The sequence below is a fragment of the Trichomycterus rosablanca genome, chromosome 14 (genome assembly GCF_030014385.1).
Source record: "Trichomycterus rosablanca isolate fTriRos1 chromosome 14, fTriRos1.hap1, whole genome shotgun sequence".
NCBI classification, from domain to species: Eukaryota; Metazoa; Chordata; class Actinopteri; order Siluriformes; family Trichomycteridae; genus Trichomycterus; species Trichomycterus rosablanca.
Window position 1 is genome coordinate 9,785,944 of NC_086001.1, and position 25,557 is coordinate 9,811,500.

General features: G+C 40.8%; 1 protein-coding gene across 1 annotated transcript; it reads right to left on the reverse strand.

The window, feature by feature from the left end:
* Positions 1–9: 9 nt before the first annotated feature.
* lcorl (ligand dependent nuclear receptor corepressor-like) lies at positions 10–25,210 on the reverse strand. Its single transcript, XM_063009210.1, has 8 exons — positions 25,106–25,210; positions 21,465–21,530; positions 20,349–20,428; positions 19,514–19,634; positions 18,082–18,273; positions 17,752–17,821; positions 3,241–6,914; positions 10–2,216 (listed from the first exon to the last, which is right to left on the reverse strand). Exons 1-8 carry the CDS (start codon positions 25,200–25,202, stop codon positions 2,203–2,205), a joined length of 4,314 nt encoding a protein of 1,437 aa, XP_062865280.1. The 5' UTR covers positions 25,203–25,210; the 3' UTR covers positions 10–2,202.
* Positions 25,211–25,557: the final 347 nt, after the last annotated feature.

Here is a 25,557-nt window from a genome sequence, read left to right on the forward strand (position 1 = left end):
GACAACACGCTTAGGAAGCACCTTTATTTTTCTGATTTGATACAGCTCACATTTAAAAAAGATAACTGGGTACATTTATATCTCAGTACAGTGTTTAGCACCATGGAGAGCATCAGTTCCACTGTAACTTGACAAGTCAAAAACAATAATGCTTAAACCCAACAGAAACAGCCTGCTACCAAACAGTCTCAAACTAATCCCAAAGCCCCTTTAATGCTTCATGTTTGTTATATAAAATTGCAAATAGAAATCACCTGCAAAAAGAACAGAAACTTCAAGCACTAGTAATCTAGTGTAGCTAAACTAGCTCTCTTCATTAAGGGATTTAAATTATAAACAGATATACCTGAATCTGTTTTGCTATAAAGTGATATCACAACAACATATTAAATAACATAAACTGACAGTTTTAACTCTTGAGAAAAGGGGATGGGTAATAAAATAGGAGTGGTGGCATTTAAGACAACAAGGTTACATTCAGAAAGTAGTGCAACACAAAACGCATGTGGTAATGCTTTACTGATCTACCTATTCACACACTTTACAAAAAGACTAGCTGAAGATTTAATGCTACGTGTACAATATGTCATGGCAGCCTTGGGCAAATATCAGTTTGTGTTGTTTTTTTACTGGGTTAAAAATATACACACAGCAACTTATATTATCAATTTGGTGTTGTAGGTAGTTCTGTAATGACGTTTTGCTTTGCCTATCCTATCACGTTCTCAGTAGTGATTGTGATTGACTATAGCTTATGACTTTGCTGTCTATAGTACTACATTGACTGCACACATTAAAAGGTATGTAAAAAAGGCACGTGTTTTCTTGTCATGGTTGGGGGGAAACCCAAAGTGTCGTACCAAGTGTCTGTAAATCATGGGCTTAGAGGCTGCTGCGCAAGAACAAACGCCCCTGTTCTAATACCAGCACCTTAAAGCTCAACAGAAGTTTGTTACTGCTGATCTTGCATGGCAGCTAGCATAGCTTAGAGACCATGTTTATGTTAATCTCAAGTGTGTTTTGTCTGACCATCTATCCAATTTCAGCATTAAGTAACAGATTAACTTTTTTCCCTCCACACAAGAAACTGTGTTTATAGGCTCAGAGAGGTCATCAGCTGTAGTCAATCAATTGATAAAGCATTAGGAGGCCATGCCACAACATTGCATGTTATTAACTGTCTTTGTACAGCACTAAATTAGTTGTTTAGTTGTTGTTTGTACTATTTTACCCAGCACATGTTTAATACTTAATTAAACATTGGAATAATGTTAAGAGCCATGCTGCTGGTACCAGCAATGCCTGAGTTCCAGTAGTTTAAATCCCAGGCTGGGCGAACACATACAGAAGGCGCATGGCGTTAAGTAAACCTAGTCATTCGGGGAGCGGGCACATATCAGAGCACCATTATGGCCGGGCCCAAGCCCAGATTAATAAGAGGTTTGCGCCAGAAAGCTTTGGCCTAAAAACTGATGACCCCTAATGGGAGCTGCCTTTGGAATTAATTAATTCATTCATATTTTTATTTTGAGCAAACAATGTTTCATAAATTTAGGCACAGAAAAAGGACATTTGCAGAAATAATTTATGACCTTTACAAATGTATTTAAACTGTCAATTTTCTTTTGTATTGACTGGCTGCTGTGATAGTGTTTGGATAGTTGACACCACCCAAGACAAAAGAATAAAGTTTAAAATGATGCATGTGGCTTATGTCACTTGTAACATATACCACAATGTCATGAAGGGGTGTAACAATTTGCATATTAGCATTAGATATATTTCATGTGTAGTTTTATGGTACAATTCGTGCTGCCAATTGAATAGAGTATGTAAGTCCAAATGATTTTGCAACATTGAGAACCTGGACGGCACTGTGGATTCAAAACATACACAAACGAACCTGTGATTTTTAATGCTTGGTTAAACGTGTTGATTTGTAACTGTAGTAGATGCATCTCTTCAAATACATTTTCTTGTACCGATACATTTACATCTGGGAAAGTAAAGTGAACTTGCTGCTTTGCAGAACAGCAAAAACAGCTCTAGGCAAGTGAACGTGTCATGAGCTGACCAATATAAATGCAAAACAAAAAACAATGCAGTGAAATAGTGCAAGTTGTCAGAGATTGTTGCTACATAAACTCTTACTGTTATCCTGGCTATTCTTTTAAGGCACCGAGTGTTTGATTAACGCTGTCGTTACCGGGCAGGACCTGGAAAATATAGACATAAAATGTTAGGTTGCTGTGTGCAGGGAGATGATTGCATTGTATTCAACAAATTAAAATTGCATCAGCATTTAATACAATGAGGTCGTAATCAAAATATATGTTGGGGGGGGGGGGGGGGTGTTGTCAGGTATTGAAATGTGCTCAAAATGCCCCCCGCCCCACAATATACTGATGTAAAAATTATATTCCATTCACTACCTTTGTATAATGTTCAGTTATTGATATAGCAGGATTTTTTTTCAGAATGGCAACCTTCTGATTACAAGTCCAGTCCCCCCTAACCACTATCCAACAAATGTGGAATTTGACCAAGGGTCCAGTTTCATTAGGAACCACTGGGCGCAAGGCAGGAATACCCCAGACAGAATCACTAAACCTTTCAATGATCTAAGGTTTGGGCTGGGGACTAGGTAAGGTTCATTAACCTCATTAAACACATTTGGGATGAATTAAAATGTTGATTGTGAGCCAGGCTTTCATGTCCAAAAAAAAAGTCTTACCACCAGACAGGGCTGGCATAGCTGCACAAAAATTAGAGGGCACGGTTTTAAAATGAGATGCCTCACAATCTCATGGTCAGGTGTCCACAGACAACGCATCTGTGGAGCAGTGCAGCAAGACTTACATAGATACTGAACATACTGTGAAACCTTGCTGAGATCATCAGTAAAGCACTTGATGACTACAAACCCCCACAGACACTTAAACATTTTGCTTAAAGCTTTTCCAAAAATATAGAGGTGGTGCATCAGTAAATTATGCTTCCCCATTTCTGCTGGGATCCAGGGCTCGAATCCCCAGTGGTGCTATCGGCCAGTCGGGGATCTACATACAGAAATTACTGGCTATGTCTAAGGGTGGTGGCTGGGGCCCTGTGATAAATTGCTGTCCTGTCTTGGGTGTGTTACTGCATTGTGTCCAGCGATCCAGCGACTTTAAGTGGTCTAGGATGTTGTACTGATTTCAGTTTTGTATAGGGTTAATGTGCGAAGTATAAAATGCTTACCAAGTATGAAGTCAGACCACTTGGCTGCCATCATCCCCCTGCTGCTTCGCTGCCTTCTAGGCGCCGGGGGAGATTCACTTGTGCTGGAGAGTTTCCGTTTCCTGTTGACATCACACTGCTTCGGCAAGGAAGAGTGTGTATTGCTTTTCTTCCCTGGTTTAATGCTTGTGCTGTTCTCTTGCTCCTGCTGTTCCATAGACACACTTAACCTCACGCTACAGTCAGTACCCTTCTCAGACATCAGGAGTTTGTTTGCAGAGTTTAACTTTTTCAAAAACACACTACACTCCTTCAGTGTGTGTGTGCTCCAGGCAGGAGGATCCTTCTGGGTGAAGGATCCGGCAGCAGACTGACTAAGATCTTCGCACCCTGTTTCGTTTTCTTTGGGTTTTTCATTCGTTTTCCTGGTCCTCATTTTGAATCGTGATCTTGCCCTGTCCAGAGTGACTCTGTAAGTGCGCCATGTCTCGGACTGTGATTTTTTCGGGACGCAAAACAGCTGCCGTTTGGCCGAACCCCTGCACGTGTTGTGGAGACTCGCTTGCTCTTGCCGAAGCATTGCTGGACTCTTCGGGACAATTTTAGCAAACTTCTTGAGGTGCTTCCTGAGCCGCTCGGCCTGCGGGCTCGGGCAAATGCTCGCTTTGTTGCTTGACCTAACCGAGCTGTACTGGAAAACCTCGCCGGAATTACGAGTGTTGGTCTTTTTGACGATTGTGAGTGATTGCGTCTCGGTCGTCTGCATGAACCATGAGCAGAGCATTTCTGCATTGCAGTTTCGTTCAAACAGGTTCCTCACTGCACCGTTACTCCGGCCTGACTCGCCGACCCGTGACGCGTCTGAAACCCAAGTATCGGTCATGACCCTGATCCGTCTGTCTAACTCGCCCTTTAAGGTCTCGGGTGAAGCTGAGGTCCGCCACCACTTCAGTTTGTCGTCAGACGTAAAAATCGAATCGACCGACGCAGCTGAGAACCGGACAACATCCTGTAGGTGGCTTTCCCTGCTTGTGGAGTTGGTCAGTATGTTGCTGTCGCTGGTCACTTCAGGCTCAGTCTCCTGAGGTGGTTCATTAGCTTTGTTTAGGGGTAGATTACGTGACCTGTGTTTAGAAGCACCAGACCGTGAAGAAGCGATGCAGTTCAGCAGATAAATGGATGGTCGCCTTTCTCTGATAGAATACCTGACTGGGACTAACGAGGCGTGTTCATTTTGGCTTCCTGTCTCCTCCTCCTCCTCTGATTGTTCAGACTGACTTACAAGTGACCGTCCCTGTGATTCCTTCACTTCTCTTTTCATGTGGACTTTGCGGTGCTGAGGGGACACTGTGGTAACAGTGATGGAAATTCCAGAGATTTTGAGCTTGGCTGGTCTTCCTGGTCTTCTTGCCTCTGTACTGTCACTTTGCTTCGGATATTTGATGTTTGAGTGTAGACTGTTCCTGTCCTCCATCGGCATCGCCAAAATAAACTCAAATGGATCATGATCTTTGTTTACACTGTTGTCTTTTGATGGCAATTTTGTATTCTTGCTTGTGCTGGGACTATGTGGTACTCTATTATCGCATTGTTTTGTTGGTAACGATTCTGAATCTTCACACACCACTCTTCGGGCTTTCCTCCTTCCATATGTGATGGTAATCTTTAGATTTTTACTGCTGTCCTCTTCACTAGATGTGTCTTCTGTTTTTGTTTTCTTCGATTCCTCACCACATTTGCTTGAGGTCGTGGGTTTCGGTTTTGGTGGTCGACCAATAGGACGCTTTGCTGCTTTTTCAGGTAGAGGTCTGAATTTTTTGGGTCTTCCTGGCCGCCTTTTAACGGTCAATGCTGTATCGTTAACACTGGAGTCACTGGAATCCTCTGTGTTTGCGGGTGCTTCTGTAGATAACTGAACATCGGTGCGCTCACTCGCCTGCTCCGAACACTCATGTCCGGCCTCATCATCTGTCTCTTCTTTGATTGCATCTCCCGCCCATGATGCCTCTACGCACGGATCAAATGCTCCTTCGTGAGGGTTTGCTTGCGCAGCACGGAGTGTATACTTAACACCGTTTTCACCTTTAACAGAGGACACTAGCATGAGCTTTATGGGACTGATGTACTTGATGCTGTCATCTGAGGAATGACCAAATGCACTTGGGTTGTCTGAGCGTCTTGTCCGTGATCTCAGACTTCGTTCGGGATAAGTGCGTCCACTGTCCTTGTCCTCACAGACTTCCCTTTTGTTTGATAGAACAGATGTTGTAGCATTAAGCAAAGGCTTGGTCATTTCAGAGTTTGGCGATGTGGTGGTCACATTAGCCGTGTTAGTCTCAAGGAGGGAGGCGGTGTTGATCATTTTCTTTTGCTTGGTGACGTAGGAAACGAAGCGCTGTGGCGGGACGATGTTCCGTCGAGACCTTGCCAGTCCAATGCTCTGTGCCTGGGCCTCTGATTTTACGATTTCACCCATCTGTGGAAGAAGCATGTCACTGTGTACCTCACTATTTGTGTCCAAACTGAGCGTGTCCGAGACTGTGTGTCGGCTTTGCGCTAGCGAGCCCGAAGTCTGGGAGTTTATCGCGGTTCGAGTTTTTCTCTTCCTCTTACAGGTGGAGGATTCAAGTCGTGCAAGGTCACGTTTAATCTGTAAGCTCTGCCTGCGGGATGTGGGATGATCATGTGACCTACTTATGGCCCGTTGCACTACTTGTCGTTTCTGAGAGCGAGTCAGGGGTGAATGTTTCTCAGAGGCCAGGTGTTGCTCGAACAGCTGCTTAAGATCGCAGTCTCTGTCATCGCTGCTGTGTAAGACAGTGGTGATGATTTCAGTCAGGTGGGAGTCGTCACACATTTTCAAAGTCGGCTCTTGTTTTGACGGCTCCTTTGAATCTAAAAAGGGTTTAGGCTTATTGTGTGCGTAGGGTGTCTGTATAGAATGTGTTGCCGTTTCGGACATCGTTGCATGGTCCAGATCAACAGCTGTGTAATCAGTGCAGGTGCTGGCCTTCAGAGTATGGTCAGTGGTTGAGTGATGAGTGTGCGATTCTTCTTGAGGAGTGTTTGTGCACTCAGGCTTGTTGGAGTGAGTTTCGTGAGGGTGAAGCGATGAAGGTTGTACGCTCGCTGAGCATCTGTTCACCTTGTGCATATCCAGATCATGGTAGCCCGGCTTACATTCGACGTCTGCTGGTTTCACCGACAGAGGGGGCGTGGATGTCTCCGCGGCATGTGCGACATCACTGCTGTGCTGGCGTTTAAGTATCTGACGTTGAACACGGCAGCTTGCCTGGACCACCCCGGAGACGCAACCAAGCGCGCAGCTTTTCACACACATGGAGTGGAGCGTGCAGACGGCAAGTCTGCACATACACGAACGGCTGCTCGCAGTACAGCTAGTCAGCATACATACCGATTCCTCTGTGCGGCAGCAGTGAGCACGTTCGGCTCTCGGATGCGCCACTGGCCCGCGTTCATCAGTGGGAGTCGCTCCTGTCCGGCGCTTGTCCCTCAGAGTCACCGTCAGCACCCGCTCGTCCCTCGGGATGAGCGATCTCATTTCTTGGAGGATGTGTAAGAGCAGGACTCTGTGATGAGAACAAAGTGCTGTCATCACTTCCTCGAGGACGTTACTCTTCCACTTCTGCCCTTTTTCCTTCATCTTGTCCTTGTCTCTGTCCACCCACAAACAGCTGGAGATAAAAACGAGACACATTGTTACTCGTCACTGACATGGGACAACATTATTCTCAACAAACTTCTCCTGGTACAAGATCAGTCATTTGAACACCAGGTAAATAAGCAAACTGGTGTATTTAGCAGGTGTCGCTCGTGCATGGTTGGTTTGAACCTGCAGCCATGATGGTTCTTGGTGAATATCATTGAGTACCATGGCAACATTTTTGTATATGTATCACACTTTATTGTTTCTGATCTTCAAACTAAACTTGGTTTAATACAAACTGAGTTAACTCATCCTTTCATTTTTTTGGGAGGGGGTTCATTTATTTTACGTGAGAAACAATAGCTGCCCTTTTGTTGCATAAATCTAATAAAGCTGTTTTTTCTCATAGACCCCCCGGGACCCCCTTGACACAGGTTAAATTTTCATTTTTGGCATTTAGCAGACACTTCTTCTCCAAAGTGACCTACAGTGCTGTAACAGTACTGTATATTGTCTAAGCAATTGAGTGTTAAGGGCCCAACGGTGGCAACCTGGCAGTGGTGGGGCTTGAACCAATGACCTTTGACCAATGAACCAATGACCTTTAGATACAGTACCTTAACCAAGTAAGTTATGATGATATTCTTACACTTTAAGCAAGGGTGGGGTGGGGTGGGGTGGGGTGGGGTGGTGCGGTGGGTAGCACTGTTGCCTCACAGCAATAAGGTCCTGAGTTCGATTCCCAGGTGGAGTTTACACTGGGGTGGGCAAAGTTTTTTGGCTTGACAGATGGGACAGTCAAGTAGCAGATATGGGGATGAACTATCAAAGTTCTTAGGTAATTATCTAAGAAGGTAAGGATTGCCTACCTACATTATTCAATTACAGTGGGGGCAGTGCTCTTGATCACCCATTTTTGCCAGTGTATCGAAGTTTGGTGTCAGTTCAATTGTAGCAATTCTCAGGAAATCTCAGGTGTTGGTAGAAAAGTGGCGGCTGATATTGTATTTGAAAACTGCAACAGCTTCTGGACAAATAAGACACTTTTTTTATCTGATTTTGGTAAAACAAAAAAAGAACTGTCCACTCCTTATGAAAAACTCAGCACTCTCAGTTGAATTTAATTGTCTTTGATCCATTCATTGTTAAAATAGGGCTTAATGCAAACATGAAGAATGAATATCTGTGTAGAGGTGACAGACTCGGCTTTAGCAAAGGTCGGTAGTGTTCGGAATTAAGTGATGTGCAGAGTATTGCAGGAAATAGGTGGACGGAATGCACAGTCTTTAGGACAATTTTGTAAACACTTGACCTAACAGGCTGTATGTGGGCCGTGGGCTGTATTTTGCCCACCACTGTTTTACATTAAACAGAATTGACAGATTACAGGTTGCTGACTCTGATGGGTTTATCCCAACTGTCTCACACACATACACTTGTCACTTTGGCCCCTTGTCTCATCGGGCCTTTTGGGTGCTGTATTGGGGAACGCTTTTGGTGCGGCAGCATTCTTACTATACACCGACTAGGCATAACATTATGACCACTGACAGGTGAAGTGAATAACACTGATTATCTCTTCATCACAGCACCTGTTAGTAGGTGGGATATATTAGGCAGCAAGTGAATATTTTATCCTCAGAGTTGATGTTAGAAGCAGGAAAAATGGACGAGTGTAAGGATTTGAGTGAGTTTGACAAGGGCCCAATTTTTGATGGCTAGACGACTGATTTAGAGCATCTCCAAAACTGCAGCTCTTGTGAGGTGTTCCTGGTCTGCAGTGGTCAGTATCTATCAAAAGTGGTCCAAGGAAGGAACAGAGGTAAACCGATGACGGGGTACGTGGGGAGCGAAGGCTGGACTGTGTGGTCCGATCCAACAGACGAGTTCTGATAGACAGGTGTTAGAATGCACAGTTCATTGCAGTTTGTTGTGTATGGGGCAGCAAAAGGTGGACCAACACAATATTAGGAAGGAGGTCATAATGTTATGCCTCATCGGTGTAAGTCGATAGTCATTTTAAAAGCTGCAGAGGCCTCTAGTGGTCCTTCTCTGCACTACAAGAATTGAGGAAATCGTGTCCGGCATTCCACAATTTGTATCTCAATAGAGTTAGCACATTAGCTCGGAATTAATATTGTAGTATCGTTTTTATGTTGTGATAGATGTAATTTTGCAAATGGCTACATATTGGATTTTAGAGCAATTTGCCATCTGATCCAACAATTAATTCAGATATGAATTACTTGATATGAATTACCAGTGAGCCCAGACTAACCTAAAGTCTAGTTTAAGTAAATCCAGCCTAGCCTAAAGCCCCATTCGTGTGAAACCAGACTATTCTAAAGCCCTGTTTATACAAAACCAGCCTTGCTTAAAGCCCAATTTAACTTAATCTACACTGGCCTAAAGCCCCATTTATGTAAAAACCAGACTAGCTTAGAACACAAAATGCGTGAGACTGGTAAAAGCATAAATCCCTCATGTATTGACTTGTCTAATAGCTTAATATTCTCCATTTATCTCTTGCCCAGAAGATTTGCTGAAGAGTGTAAATGGTTATGTAGACTGTGTGTGTGGTTATTAATGTGAACATGCGTGGCGTATTTGTGCTAATATAAGACACACCAGTAGAAGGTGTTAAGAGATCTACAGTGCAAATAAAAATGCAAGTAAGAGCAGAGCATAAGAACGTTACACTGTTACACTACCAGAACAATTTGAATTCACTTTATTTTCATAGCATTTCTAAAATGACTTCAAATTCGAAATGATTTCAAATCAAAGCAAGCATTAACACCAATAAGAGTTCTTTATCAGCTTTATAAATTAACGTTAAAAGATATTCGAGTGTTCAGTGGACTCGCTGAGCGAAAAGCCCTTCTCTGATTAATACCGTTAATAATCACAATTAGAGAAATAGAACTTTATAAATAGGGAGAATAATAGCATGCAAAACACGTTCACATTTTAAAACAACGAAGTGCTTCAACACAAACTCAACACAGAAATGTCTTAGTCTGATCAACACAGAAATTATACACAAAACATTTAAAAGAGCAAAATCGGAACAAACCGAAGTGCAGAAAACCCGATCACGCGTTACACCGTGTTAACACTGCTCCGTCACGTACAGTGTCAGCGCACAGCGTTCATCACATCCTGATTTAAAAATGATTTCATTCCAATAATTGAGTAATCTGTTTATGATTTAAAACTTTGTGTAATAATCGAGTAGTTACCACTTTTATTTCATTTTAAACTCAGAAACACTGTGACGGCTGCTTTTACACACTACACTGACAGGGCTCAAAATTAACACCATCCTGTAGTCATGGACACTGAAGTAAGATATTGGGACAATAAAGATCTAAAATGACAGGATCTAATTCTGTCTTAGAAACAGCCCCGGTTCTGGACTGCTTTGCTTGGGGGGGCAAAGACACAATTTGGGGGGGCAATGCCCCCCTCAGCCCCCCCCCCTAGCGCCGGCCCTGCTTAGAAATGATAAACAGTTTATGGCAGATGTTACACAACTGCTTAGTGTTGCATGGGAAAGCCGAATAGGGTTCAGTGTGTATTTGGGAAACAAAACAATGCAGTAAAACACACCTACATTTCGAATAACATTTAGCAATTAAAAGAGTAAAACTGGCAAAAAGTGTGTATTTACGTTTTTAAAATATTTACCAGAAGGTCATCATGATGCAACATTTTGCCGAATCATTTCAATCAGCATAAAAAATGAGAATGAGATTTGCTTTTTTGAATTTAAAACATTTTAGGGATGGTTATCAAAAAGTTAATTTCAAGCCCTGACTCAAATAAAACTCTTGACATTACATCAAAATTCAATTCCAACATACTGAGAGGAAAAAAAATAAATAAAAAAAACAAAAAAATAAACACGGGCAGGTTCATTACCTCTGGTCTTTGTTCTCTCACCCTGAGAATTTACTTTATGGCTACATTAACCAAACTCAGAATTAAATTTGGTTTCTTTACCTGAATTCATCGTTTACTAAAACGTTTACATTAATGTGGTCCAAAAACGAAAGAAAAGTTAGTTAACACGTTAAAAACATCAAAGCTGAGTAAAAATATAACGAGCATATAAAAACAAATGAAATAAAGCAAATTTAAAGCATAGACTAAAATGACTGCTCTGATTTTTTTCTGAAATCAGATTTAGGGATGCGCCGATACTGCAGTTACACATTTTACAATGCCAGTTTAGCTTAGTGTGATATTGTTTCGTCTACACTGAGTTTTAATCATAACTGGCCCATGGCTGTGTTTTCTTTAGGCTTCATTCAGCACCGATGGGTCAGGCTTTATTTCAAACCAATGCTGTTGACCAACGATAGTGTATAATAAATATTGTGGCGTATTTCTAACCTTTTATCGACACACGCCTGCTGAACAATTATCTTAGTAATTAAACTGCTTAAATCAACACGTGCCTGTCCCAAAAATGTTAATCTATATACAGTCTTCCTATAATGATAAAGCTGTTTATGACAAAGATGAAGCGGTATTAACAGGCACTGATCTCCGAACATTCAGTCACATGGCAAAAGCATATCCAAACGAAACGGCTTTTCTCTCCAAATAACGAACAGTTACAAACACCAACACAGTAATGTTGCATTCCTGAAACACTAAATTCACATTTCATTTGTGGCTGCACTTTAATCTGCCATGTTTCTGATAACATTAGGGATGTCCTGATCCTGTCTGTTTTCCCACCCAATTCGATACGATACTGATAGCAAAGCCCTGAGAGTTAAGTGTTTATTATTGTATCAAAACGTGAATCGTCTCCCCCTTCTGTGTGTATGCATACATCACTAATTCACACTGACTGAATGCAGTGACCCGTATAGTGTAATTAGCGCTGTGAGGAAAAAACAGTCAACTGAGCTGACAAAAGTAACCGGTGTTAATCACCATTTTACGCTTTGAAAATGAGCACTTTGATAACAGTCGTCATCACATCATCGCACTGTTTCACTTCCTGAAAATATGTCAGCGTGCCATTTGCAACAATTAACAACAATCTGGTACCAATCCAGTGTTTTAGACCAGTATCAAACCTTTACTCAGTAGCTACCAGGACATCCCTAATTAACATTTCCCATTTAACACAGGAGTGTGTGTGGCTGTGTGTGTGTGTGTGTGTGTGTGTGTGCGCACAGCATGTGTAAAGTGCAACCGAAACCCATCCTTCATTTAAAGTTTCACAACTTTATAAATAATTTAAACGTATAAACAGGTGCATGCAGCGAAGAAATGTGTGAAGTGTGTGTGTGTGTGTATAGTGCGTAAGTGCGTATGCCTAAGGTCTGTTAGCAGTGTTAAGTCCATGAACGCTACTAGTAAGAAATACAATAACTGTACTAAACACATCAAACACAAAAAAAGCCTTGCAGTTTAGCCCTGATTAGGACACACACACATGAACACACACAGAGTGGTGTGTGAGTACAAACAGCCGTGCTGTATGGAGTGAGGTCACCCTGAATGGTTCATTTGGTTACAGCAGAAAATAACAATCACATCAACATTTAATTAAGAGCAGCAATGTTAATTATGTCATCGAGGTTTAAAGACGATGTTAATTATCCCGGCAAGGTTTTGCGGATTCTTGAGTGAGTGTCTTCTTGAGGTTTTCTTTCGGTGAGGTTCTACGGCTGTGTTAATTATGTCAGCAAGGTCACACAGATGTTCGGATCATCTGTGAGGTTTCAAAGCTTTGCTAAGAATCTTAGCAAGGTATGTTAAGCATCCCAGTGAGGTTTTACTGTCTGAGAGAGGCTCATCGTGGTAAGTACAATTTATGGCCGAATGGATGTGGATCTAACCATCATGAAGGTAGTTAAAGGGGTTGAGGTCATGTGTCTGTGCACTCACTGGAGTTTCACCACACCAGAGTAACCATCCGTGTCTTTATGCACAAGGAAAGCTTATGATTTATTTTAAATAATTGATCTTACACACCTGTTGGCAATCGGTGTGGCTGAAACACAAAATCATTAGGAGCAGTGTCCACATACTTCTGGCCATAAAGTGTATCTCAAAATGTTTTACTGGCATTTACTATCTCTTCAAGGTTCCACAGCTGTGTAACTCTGAGGTTTTACTACAGTATAGAGTATTTTTAACAAGGTTTTACTGCAGTGTGCTGTATCTCGGTGGTTTTACTGCAGTGTTTATCATCCCACTGAGGTTTTACTGAGGTATAAACTATTTCAACAATGGTTTACTGCAGTGTTTATCATAGTGACATTTTTACTACAGTATTTATTATCTTCAGTGTTTGTTTTACTGAGGTTTTACTGAGGTATAAACTATTTCAACAATGGTTCACTGCAGTGTATCATTTTAGTGAGATTTTACTGCAGTGTTTATTATCTTAGTGAGGTTTTACTGAGGTATAAACTTTCAACCATGTTTTACTGCAGTGTTTATCTTACTGACAATTTTACTACAGTATTTATTATCTTAGTGGGGTTTTACTGAGGTATAAACTATTTCAACAGTGTTTTACTGACATGTTTATTTCAGTGAGGTTTTACTGCAGTGTTTACCTTAGTGAGGTTTTACTGCAGTGTTTACCTTAGTGAGGTTTTACTGCAGTGTTTACCTTAGTGAGGTGTTACTGCAGTATTTATTTTAGTGAGGCTTTACTGCAGTATTTATCTTAGTGAGGTCTGACTGCAGTGTTTACCTTAGTGAGGTGTTACTGCAGTATTTATGTTTGGCTTAGTGAGGTTTTACTGCAGTGTTTACCTTAGTGAGGTGTTACTGCAGTATTTATGTTTGGCTTAGTGAGGTTTTACTGCAGTGTTTATTATCTTACTAAGGTTTTTCTGAGGTATAAACTATTTCAACAGTTTTACTGCAGTATTTATTTCAGTGACTAACTGTGGTGTTTATTATCTTACTAAAGTTTTACTGCAGTGTTTATTATGTTTCTGAGGTTTTACTGCAGCGTTTATTATCTTTGTGAGGTTTTATTTTACTACAGTCAAATCTTACTTAGGATTTACTGCAGTGTTTATTATCTTACTGAGGGTTTACTGCAGTGTTTATTATCTTACTGAGGGTTTACTGCAGTGTTTATTATCTTACTGAGGGTTTACTGCAGTGTTTATTATCTTACTGAGGGTTTACTGCAGTGTTTATTATCTTACTGAGGGTTTACTGCAGTGTTTATTATCTTACTGAGGGTTTACTGCAGTGTTTATTATCTTACTGAGCGTTTACTGCAGTTGGTATTATCCTAGTGATGTTTTACTGCTGATTTGGCATCTTAGTGAGGTTTTACTACAGTGTTTATCTTACTTAGGTTTTACTCCAGTGTTAATTATCTTAGTGATGTTTTACTTCAGTGTTTATCTTAGTAAGGTTTTACTCATTTTTTTCAAGTTTTTTTTGTAATTATTGTATTTAAGGTTTTAATGAGGTATAAATTCTCTGTGAGATTTAACTGACATTTGTTTTTCTTGAGGATCCATGACTATATAATAATTTCCAGTGAGGTATTACTTCAGTGTTAATTATGCTACTGAAGCGTGCATTATCTCAGTAAAGTGTACTGCAGCAATAAACATTACTATATAATTTTACTTATCTCTAAAGTTTAAAATCATATTACTAAGATTCATTTTAAGTATTAATTAACTCAGTGAGATTTTAGTGCGTAGTTAATTATCTCTTTGAGGTTCTACGGTCTTCGTTATATCAGTGAGGTTTTATGGCTTTGTTAATCTCAGTGAGGCTGATGGCAGTGTTTGGTCTTACTGAAGCGTTAATCATCTCTGTGGTATTTTACGCCTGTATTAAATGTGTTAGGGATCTTAGTGGTTTTACTGGAGTGTTAATTGTTGAAGGTTTTTTTATATGAGTAAGCACTGGCTGCAGTGTTATTTATTTAAGAAGGGTTTAACAGTCGTGATCATGACTTCATTGTTAATAAGCATTTGTAACGAAGGTTTTGGGACTGTGGTAGAGAAAGATCCCAGTGATTTTAAGCTGTGTCTATTAAGCAAAGCAGAACGATTAAGACTGCAAGGTTTTGTGATGACTTATCTCGGTGGGGTTCAACTGACTTTTCTTGACAGAAAGTGTGTTGAATGTCTTAGCCCGGTTAATACGGAACTATTTATTATCTTGGTGAGGTTAAACGGCTGAGGTCATTATGTCTAAGGTTTAGGAGTCGCATTTATACTGTTGCTAAGATTTTATGGCAACGAGGTTTGAGGTTGATCAGTTGATCAGGTGGCGGTAATCATTTTGAGGTTTTACAGCGGTGTTATTTGTCTCATTGAGGTTACATGGTAGCACATAGCATCTAGGTTTTCTAGCAGTGTTAAGTATGTCTGTGAGGGTTTTATAGTGGCGTTCAGTGCTAGTTAAAGAGTTGACACATTCACTAAATCGATCCTTTCAAACACACACTGCATTCTAATTTACAACCAACAGTGTTCCGTTAAGAAGTGAGATGATTCTGATACTGAAGCTTTGTGTTAAAGAAATGAATGCAGCGTTACTGACAGCTTGTCATGATCTACTCATCAGTTAACTCACCTGACTAAAAGTAAGAATTTAGCTATTGTCATAACCTGTGCGATTCCTCCCATTTCACCACTACACACAACTTACACACCTCCCTAAACTGAGTGTGTTATATCAAACTGGATGTGTGTTAAATATAGTACACACACGTTTCCAAAGCAAGTGTTTCACACTAAAGCGTGTGTTACAATACACACCTCTCTCTTAATTAGCATAACACCACATAATTTTGTGTTACACCAAACTGTTTCCCCGGTTTTCCTGAACAGCAGGTTAATAAACTCCCAAATGGGGAAATAGTTATAAATAATAAATAAATAGTTAAATAAAATCTCTGAGCAACAGACAGATCACCGTGAGTGTGATACTGTGATAGCATTACCAGATTCGTTTTTTTTCCTTCTAAAAGTCAGACCTGAATGGATCCTTCAGTTCGAACTGAACAGTGCTTTACAGTTTAAATAGAATGTCTTATATCTTACATATCTGCACAGTGAAACCCTGAATACATTTTAAAGGCGTGTGCGCGCGCATGTGAAATGTGTTAATAACCAGTAGATTCAAGTTTGCGCCATTAAGGTTTCTGTACGAGGCCTATGTTTGTGCGTGTGTGAAATGTTTAGCTTCGAGTTTGTAATTAATTAAGAGTTCCTGACGGTTTAGCCTTAGTGGGCCCTGGTTTGTGTGAGTGTGAGTGTGTGTGTGTGTGTGTGTGTGTGTGTAGGCAGTCGTGAGGTTTAATCGCAGTACTGAGGTTTAAAACCGCTTCGAGGCGTTCGGCATCATCCCTGAGGTCCCGGCTTCCTGAAGGCGAAGCTTCTTTTTGGGAGGGGTTTTCAGCGTCCCCATGCGCTCTTTTACTTTGTACTCGAGCGTGCTGTGCGGGACGCCATACACACTCTGTGCCTTCGACACCGTCATCTTTCCGCCCATCACCATGGCGATAGCCTCCTCCAGGATGTCGTGGTCGTACTGGCGGTATCGGCCGCGTTTCTTCCGGGGCTGTTTGTCTCGCCGTTCGCCTTCCTCCGTGCACTCGTCTGCGCTCGCGCTCCCGCCCGCGCTCCTTGCGCACACGCACGGCGGAGGGACGTCACCCTGCAGAGGGCGGGACTCCAGGCCGGAGCTACAGTCGGCGTGCTTGGGGAGGAGGATCTTCATGCGCTCTGAGGTTTTGCCGTTGAGGTAAACTGCGTCAACCAGCCCGGTGAGGTCAGAAGTCGGAGTTGTCACGCCTGAGCGCACCTGAGGGATGCGGAGCATCGCGGTGCCCCCTGCTGGAGTGGTACCTACATCGCTGCGCTCTCTCATCTCGCAGACTAGTCGGTGAAGAAGCGAAGCCGCCGCTGAAGCTGGAAGCTCCGCGCTCTCTGCGGACGGTTTACTGCGGTCTGACTGGTCCGACCGCGATCGAGTCCAAGAGGTTGGTGTTTTCATCTCACCTGCATGCAGAGAGGCGCGTGATGCTGCCCCGTTGCGATTGGCAAGCACGAGCGGCACGGCCGTGGCGGCGGAGGGTGTGTGCTCCGCGTGGAGGCGTAATGTGGTTTGAGGTATTCCGTACAGTATGGCAGCTTTGTGAGCGTCCAGAGCGCCGGAGCGAACGTCCTTCACGGCTTTAGAGAGCAAACCGTCTGCGAACTGAGTGCTGCGGCCCAGACGCTCGTCTCTGATTGGTCTCCTGGTGGATGGGAGGACGAGAAACGCACGGGTGAACGGACGAATGACAGGAAGCACTCAGGGTCCACTCCTTTACTGCCTTGTCTTTGGTAACATCACTTGCGTCTCACTTATGTGAGTCTCAGTCTAGCCTGTGCAAATGTGTGTGTGTGTGTGTGTGTGTGTGTGTGTGTGTGTGTGTACGCCTGTGTATGTGTAGGTTTGTGTGTGTTTATATCTGATACCTGTTTATCTCCAATATGTTAAGAGTACTGACTAAATTAAAAGATAAGAAACATTTTGTAATTACTCGCGTCTGTGCAGAGGAGTGAAGCCCTGGCACGTGACGTTACCGTCCAACAAGTAAGAAAAGAGTCAACCCCTTAGTGCAACACATGACTTTTTCTTTTTTAAGAAATCACATTAATATCAATTCTACTCCTGAGTAACACACTCAGTTTAAAGAGGTTCACACTGTGCACAATTATGTACATCATTTAAGCAATAACACACTCTGGCATAGTTAGGTGTTATCATTGTAAAAGGAAACCCCCCACACACACACTATACAAACAACAGAACCAGATTCAAACTGTAGTTTACACTTTCGGTTTAAATGTACTCACCCTGATAGTCTTTGTTGCACAAGTGTGTCCAGAGACGATGTGTTTTTCTTTGAGAGGTCCAAAACGCCGTCTATTGAGACAGGTACAATAAAACATCAGTGTTTAAACAGGGACAGCTGTGCACATACTGTACACTCATTTATTACTGTGTGTTTAAAGAGCAGCGGTGCAATTTAACTAATAAAAACATTCAAATATCCAGTTGTATGCAAAAGGCCAAATATTTCATTTTGCATGGCTAAATGATAAATTTTGAAGTAATAAACAATCTTAGTGAGTTTTTATTATTATTTCAATTTATTCAACAGTACATGTGGCCATGTTGCTCACCTTGTTGTGCGCAGTTAGTGTTACGGCTGAGCGTAAGGTCCAGTGGTCCGTCTGGTTCTGTGGGAGCGAGTACATTCTGGTTTTCGGCTGTCTGGATTTTATGCGCATATTCGACAGCAAACTGGCGAATCATTTTCCTCATCAACTCCTGTGCAGCCAGTGGAATTATGGGGTCGAAGCTCTCAGGGAATTCTAGGTCAGACAGTGCATTGCAGTGTAAAAAACAAAGCTCTTAACACAGAAACCTATCGTTCCTATAAAAGCGACAGATTCTAGAGAAATTTTGTATTCACATTCATCCTTTCCAATACATTTGCCATGGTCAGATCTCTTCTGCTCGTTTGATGCCAGTCATGCTAATGGAAGCATCCAGATCACTACTGTTAAATACTTGCAATCTGTCTTTTTATTATAGGGTCGTGCACCCTAACAATCGACTGCCAAAAGGGCGTCACCTCATAAAATCCAGCTGTCTCGCTAAAATAACATCAATAACTGTATAAAGAACTGCTGACGTGACAGTCCGAGCTACCTGTGAGCCAACCAAGGCAGTATTCTGCACTATATACTGCTTACTAAATACATGTAACAACAGCAGTTGATATGGGCCATGTCCCAATTTGCAAACTACTGTACTAAACAGTATGGCTAGTTACTGCTCCACAAATGCTATACATTTACATTTTTGTTTTCGGCATTTATCCAAAGCGACTTACATTACAGTTAGAGTATACAGTCTGAGCAATTGAGGGCCTTGCTCAAGGGCCCAACAGCAGTAACCTGGCAGTGGTGGGGCTTGAACCAGCGGCCTTAACCTCTAGGCTAGGCTTGCCCGGCCTTAACCTCTAGGCTAGGCTATGGCTTGCTGTAGTTACACAGCATGTAGCAAAAAAGATGTGGTTTGAGTCAAAGTGCTACACTTATAGACTGCCTGTTATACTCTATAGCCCCCAAAAGCCCCATAACATGTCAGTAAAGTGTGAAATGCTGTGTGTTTTGTTAGGAGACATTAGCTGTTTAGTTAACTGTTCAGCAGCTTTAGAAGAAATCTCTGTACAGAAGGTACATAAAGGTAAACTGGAGCTAGGCACTGTGCTGTCACCCACCAGACAGATGCAAAAACATACATCAGTGCATTGAAACGCCTCCGATAAAACACTCTTTCTTAAGACCTTGTTTGGCTTGTGTTGTGGATGATCCTCCTTAGGTAGTGCAATTCATAGCCTCTTTGCAGTGATTTTTCCCCAGACGCTCTTGAGGGAATGGGGAACTTAACTACTTTCAATGAATCTTTGCGGTCTGTTTTGTGTGTAACTAAGCTAACAAGCATGTGGAATGTGAATACCGTGTACCTACAGATTCCACTCTTTTTACACCCTAGTGAATACCTGTATAACTCTCGGGTACAGGTGTGCATGACTGTGTGTGATACCTTTTTTGTGCAAGACTGCATGCAGGAATCGGTCTGCTTGGCACTGAAGTGTGTCTGAGGTGTTAAGGCCCTGAGGGGGGGTTTCGGCACGAGGGGGCGAGTCAGGCGAGCGGTCCAGTTCCTGTAACAAAGAGACATTCTTCAATATGTATCTTTAATAGGTCATTTATTTATTTATTTAGGATTTTAACGTCATGTTTTACACACTTTGGTTACATTCATGACAAAACAAGTAGTTACGGACAATTTCATATTTCCAATTCACCTCACTTGCATGTCTTTGGACTGTGGAAGGAAACCGGTGCTCCCGGAGGAAACCCACGCAGACAAAGAGAGAACATGCAAACTCCACACAGAATGGACCTGGGGCTCAAACCCAGGACCTTCATGCTGTGAGGAGCCAGTGCTACCCACTGAGCCATCGTATCAATTTAACAAATAAAAACACCTTCTAGTAGCGGCATCAAGCCAACACAAAAGTCCACCTTTACCTTTATAGTGATTAATATGTCTATGTTCAACAAAGCAGACCTCAGTGTTAAAACTTTTTTTGGAGCATGACCAGATCATTAGGAGATGCTGCATTTAAAATAAGAATCTGACCGTTCATTTAACTCATTTTCCTAATCTAGCAATTCACAGTCAACAACGCTGTCCTAACAATGTTATTAGTAATAGAACCCGTGTCGCAAATTACAACATTACTGAATAATGCAAACAATAATGGTGCAATCAATAAACGCATGAGCACATAAACAGCGTTAAATACGTGATAAAACAGCGTTATATGCGTGTTCGTTACACTAGCATTATGACAATCTTATTTTTGACTTACACTGATTCTGTCAAGCTGTAAGTTACAGAAGGAGCAGCGCACATCTGTTGACCAATCCGCAGCTGTTTCAGGCTCACAATCTTAAAAAATAAAAAAACCACACTTATTAAAATTACAGCTAAACAATCGTCTTCGTCTGCAGTCATAGTATTACACTTTATATAAGACTCGGGGCTGGAAAAGCACTAGATAACTAACGTACCCATACTAGCTAAAAGATAAGCTCTTTTTGAACGAGTTTGCATGTTTACTTAAATTTAGTTACTGTCATGTCTACATGTACTCTACGTTAATTCTATATTCTCCAAATGTTCATAATACTGAAAAAATTATGAGCACAACATCTTAGGTTAGTGCTGGATGATTGATTTCCATGAATATTTTAACGTGATCTTCGAACAGGATCATTAGAATTGTCATAGGACCCAAAGAAATACAGTGATGTACAGGAGAACCACTGATTTTAAAACTAAAGGATAAAAGGTTTCATTAACAAACATGCAAATGTGCAGGGTTCTGGGTTTTACAAGTGATGTCTTTTAAATTTCAATGTTTGAATACACACATGCACACCCTTTATTTATTATTCTGTGTAAAAGGTGGGTTAATTCTAGTGAAGTGATGAAGGAGTCCTGAACTGTGTACATTTGTGCATAATAGTGTCGCTGTATACATGTGCGTATTGCAGTCTAACACCTAAGTAATCATTTCAGGGTCAGCAAATACAAAGGAATTTATGAGAATTACTGTAAAGCTGTTATAAAGAAATTAAGAAATAACAAATAATAAGATCATAGAAACACATTATTCTGACATCATGCTTAGACAGAGTAATCTTTAAAGCTGTTCAAATACAAATATGATGTAATCTGTTCATTTTTGTTCAATGTCAAACACCGTTACAGGTAATTGTGTATCTCTAATTCACCTAGCTATTAGAAGGAAACCCACACAGACATGTGGAGAACATGCCTAAGTTTGACATTGGTGTGGATTCTTTTTTTTTTCAATATCGTTCAGACCTAGCACCAGGACTCAATAATATGAAACAGGATATTTGTTTAGAAAGAGAGATATCGTGTAATTTCATGAATGAAGTTAAAAAGAATAACTCACTGTCAAATATACTGAGATCCTGCAGCAGTCTTGGTCCATAAATCCCTTCCAGTATACTCTCAAACCCTGAAAGCACAATTCAAATTTTAAGTCATGAGTGCATCCCTGTGACAGCTGTACCTAGCAGATAATCCTGTGTTGTACACTTGGTGTAGACTGTTCAAAAGAACCCTTTGTTAAAAAATTTTTTATATTAATTCCACACAAAGTTGCAGTTATAACTACTACTAATATTATCACTTCTATCAACCTTATACTGTTTCTAGTAATTAATGTTGCCATACAGCAAGCCAACAAATTTAGCTAATATTACCCAATTTTTGTTATCACAGCTATACACCAAATACTTCATTTTGTGAAATTTTAAGTGAATTATTGTCAGTTTTAATGGTGTCACAGTGGGTCCTTCAACCACATATTTCATGTGGCATGGTTTTGCCTTTCCTGACACAACCATTCTTTCCCATGGCTAGGTTCACGTATGTCCTGTGTCCGTATATCCTGTGCCTTCTGTATTTGTAAGCCCATCTCTTTAGAGATTTCATGTTTGGATGCATTATTGTTTGCACCTGTTAATAGTTATGTATATAATGGCTTAATTTAATAGGACCTGCTGTCATTCTCTTAAAACAACTTAAAAGTATACCAGCCAAATGTTAAAAGTGAATGGTTTAGAACTAGAAATACAATTTTGTTTCTTTCTCTTTAAGTTTTGATCCAGTTTCATCATTTCTTGTTGGGTAATTGCACATTTCAGTTCCTATGCACTTTTACTTCTACATCCTGTACAGAGATTTATTCTAATGCTACAGCACAGTTTGCATGTTATATCTTATAAACACTAATATTGCATTTGCATTATAGATAAATTGTGTACTACAGTACACCGTTATTTCCACTTGCAAAAAAATAACCTACACACTGACATTATCTATGAATTCTACTTAACTTGTGCTCACATCGTTTACTAGTGATTTTGCACCCCAAATCGCATTCTTTACCCTACACAATGGTGTGGATATTCCAATATCTACCCTGCATATAGGATTATTTAGTACAGTAGTGCTCTTTGAGACACATCTGCTTCAAATTCTGTCCTTACTACACCTTGAGGAGGTATAAATTAATTAAAAAAATTAGTTTGTTTCATTCTTTGACTCCATTCCAAACATTATTAAACAATTTTATTTAAGAAATGTCATAAATAACAGATAAACATAATGACATTTGAAATAATGTGCTTATGACAGTTTATAAATACACATATCTATCTATATACATTTATTGTGTCTGCACATAAACACAAGCAAAGAAGGTGATTAAAACGATTTACATAAATGTACTACCACAGTAATACAGTAAATCAACAATAAGCTGCTAACGCTGTTAGCCTTTAACCTCGAATAAAATGAGTTACTAATAACAGAATGTGTTTAAAAGGCGACTGATTTAATACACTGCATTATTAATCGACATTTACGATACGTTAAAGCTTAAATACTGCTGTAATTGTTCATTGTTTATCTTCTGTGCTTTATAAATATGCGCAGCTAATCAAGGACCATAAAAGCTCAGGACAAAGAAAATGGAGCCAGCACTGGACAGCAGGGCAGCTAATGCTAACTAACACTAGCCTGCTAATACTCGCTAAAAGTGGTAATGTTATGCTAATGGGTGCGCCGTTCTGGTTAGCTACAGCCTTACTATACTATAAAGATTAGCAAGGGCTAGCTGTTAGCTGTTAGCTTGCGGCTCTGCTGGCTTTACGGTCAATTTAGCCTTGGTTAGTGTTAGCATTCGCTCCGCGTTCTCCGTAGTGTTAAGGTTAGCTAAAGCTGGGAATCGACTCTCCGATTAAAAGCTTTGAAAAACAGAGAATCGACTCCGAAGATGTGCGGAAATGATGGAAACGGTGAATTTAATGCTAAAATAAAAATCAAAACAAAATAGACAAAGACTAACGCACAAAATATTAAATACGGTTATTATACCGGTCATAAATTGAAGCTATTTACAAGAAAATTGGGTAAATAATAAATAGTTATTTTGTGAGAAACAAGGCTACGCACTGATTTTTTGAGCACTAATGGCTATTATTTTGACAGATTCAGGACCATTAAAACACCATTAATCTGTGAAACAGGCCTAAAACACTTGAATGTATTGCTGTCTTTGTAAATTATGTAAATTTTAGTTTTTTAAATTTATTGTTTATTGTTCATAACGCTAGAGAATATTGCACCTTAATTTCGTTATACCTGGTATAATGACAATAAAGATATTCTGATTCTGAATCCATGACTTAAATATGCTTAAGGCATAATTAGGAGTGGGCTGGATGCCATGTCAAACTATGGAGGCAGAAATAAATGTACTTTGTATAAATGTATTGTATTTCATGTAATGTAGGCCAGCTGTAGCCTAGTGGTTAAGGTACTGGACCAGTGATCAGAGGGTCGCTGGTTCAAGCCCCACCACTGCCAGGTTGGGCCCTTGAGCAAGGCCCTTAACCCTCAGTTGCTCAGACTATATACTGTAACTGTAATGTAAGTCGCTTTGGATAAAGGCGTCTGCTAAATGCTAAAAATGTAAATGTAATAAATGCATGATTTAGATAGGTGTAGGGAAACCGGAGTATATAAAGGAAACCCATTCTGAGATGTGGAGAACATGCTAAACTTTTTTTCTGCCTGTGACAGCAGGTGAGGATCAAACTCGGGTCCTCGGGACACATGTTGCAGTGCTGCACCCACGCTTCCAGCTGGATTTGGCATTTTGTTACAAATGAAATAGAACTATAATGTATTTTCTGTTGATGCATGCTCAATAATCCAGGTACACAAATCCACAAAGTTGAATCGGTTCATCTGGACACAAGTTTGTTGTAGTGTAGAGAAAAATCTCTACAACAATCTCTACAACGAACTTGTGTCCAGATGAACTGATTCAACTTTGTGGATATAATGTATTTTGATATAATGGTATATAATACATTTTTTAAGATTCGCTACTATCAATCTGACCTGGTGAGTCATTTATTTGAATTATATTGCGGAGTTGGAACCGACTCTGCCTGTTCGGTTCAGCTGAACTGTAATGATTCTATGCGCTGCTAGCAATTCAATTTGTATTTGCTATTATAATAGCTGGTAATAACATGCTTCGTACTTGGAACATGACATTCCTGTGCAAAATAGCACCCTAAGTTACTAAAAGATGAATGATTGTGTTCATATGTATATGTTATACACTATTTACTGAAGCAGTATCCGGTTGTTCTGTTGGCTGAGTTTATGACAGCAGCCGTCACTACACAAGTGCATCTATTATGTTATTATTAACATGTTATTATGTTATAACGTGCATTCCCCGTTATATCAGTGACACTAGCAGTTGTCATACTGCATCACGACTTCTTATTTAATGTTAAAGTTATTAATAATATTTGATCATATTTGATTTTATGCTGAACAGCTCCGGCTGTTATTGTTGATTGATCTTGTTATACCAGTTAGCATGTTAGCCTGTGCGCTAATTAGGACCGAGTAAAATAAGCCGCCGGTGTTAATCCTTATTCGCCACGGTGCCTCTCATTAAAAAACCGACCGATTTGACTATTTTTCGCTACTTTCTTTTCTTACCGACGCAGTGAATAAGTTTATGCCTCCAGGAGTCGAGCTCGCGCCGAAACCCTCTCCGCTCCGCCGAACACCTCGCGCTGCAGCACCGCGTCGCCATTCCGCCCGTCCGAGCGCCCGCTCCCCCCCCTTCTCCCGCTCTGACGTCACGCCGCGTCACACATCAACCCGCGGCCCAAAGATTGACACGCGTCAAAAACACTGGGTGGAGCGGAACCGACCAATGAGGTCACGGAGCTGTGTCCAAAAAGACATCTGTGTCCACTACAGTACCAGCACCATTGTACCTGTACATTATGCACTACACACAACACCAGTGTGTAGGTTACTATACTGCACCTGTTTACTACTGTATCAGCATCTTTTACATTGATGTCATTTACAATAGTGACAGAATACAAAGCTATTTACATTTTTGCCATTTAGCAGAAGCTTTTATCCAAAGCGACTTGCAG

Bases quoted from the DNA above. Each gene is read 5' to 3' on its own strand.
- lcorl (XM_063009210.1), bottom strand. From the start codon at position 25,202: ATGGCGACGCGGTGCTGCAGCGCGAGGTGTTCGGCGGAGCGGAGAGGG. The intron at 21,531-25,105 runs GTAAGAAAAGAA...TTGTGCTTTCAG, and splicing joins TAAACTTATTCACTGCGTCG to GGTTTGAGAGTATACTGGAA. The intron at 18,274-19,513 runs GTATCACACACA...TGTCTGACCTAG, and splicing joins TGCAGTCTTGCACAAAAAAG to AATTCCCTGAGAGCTTCGAC.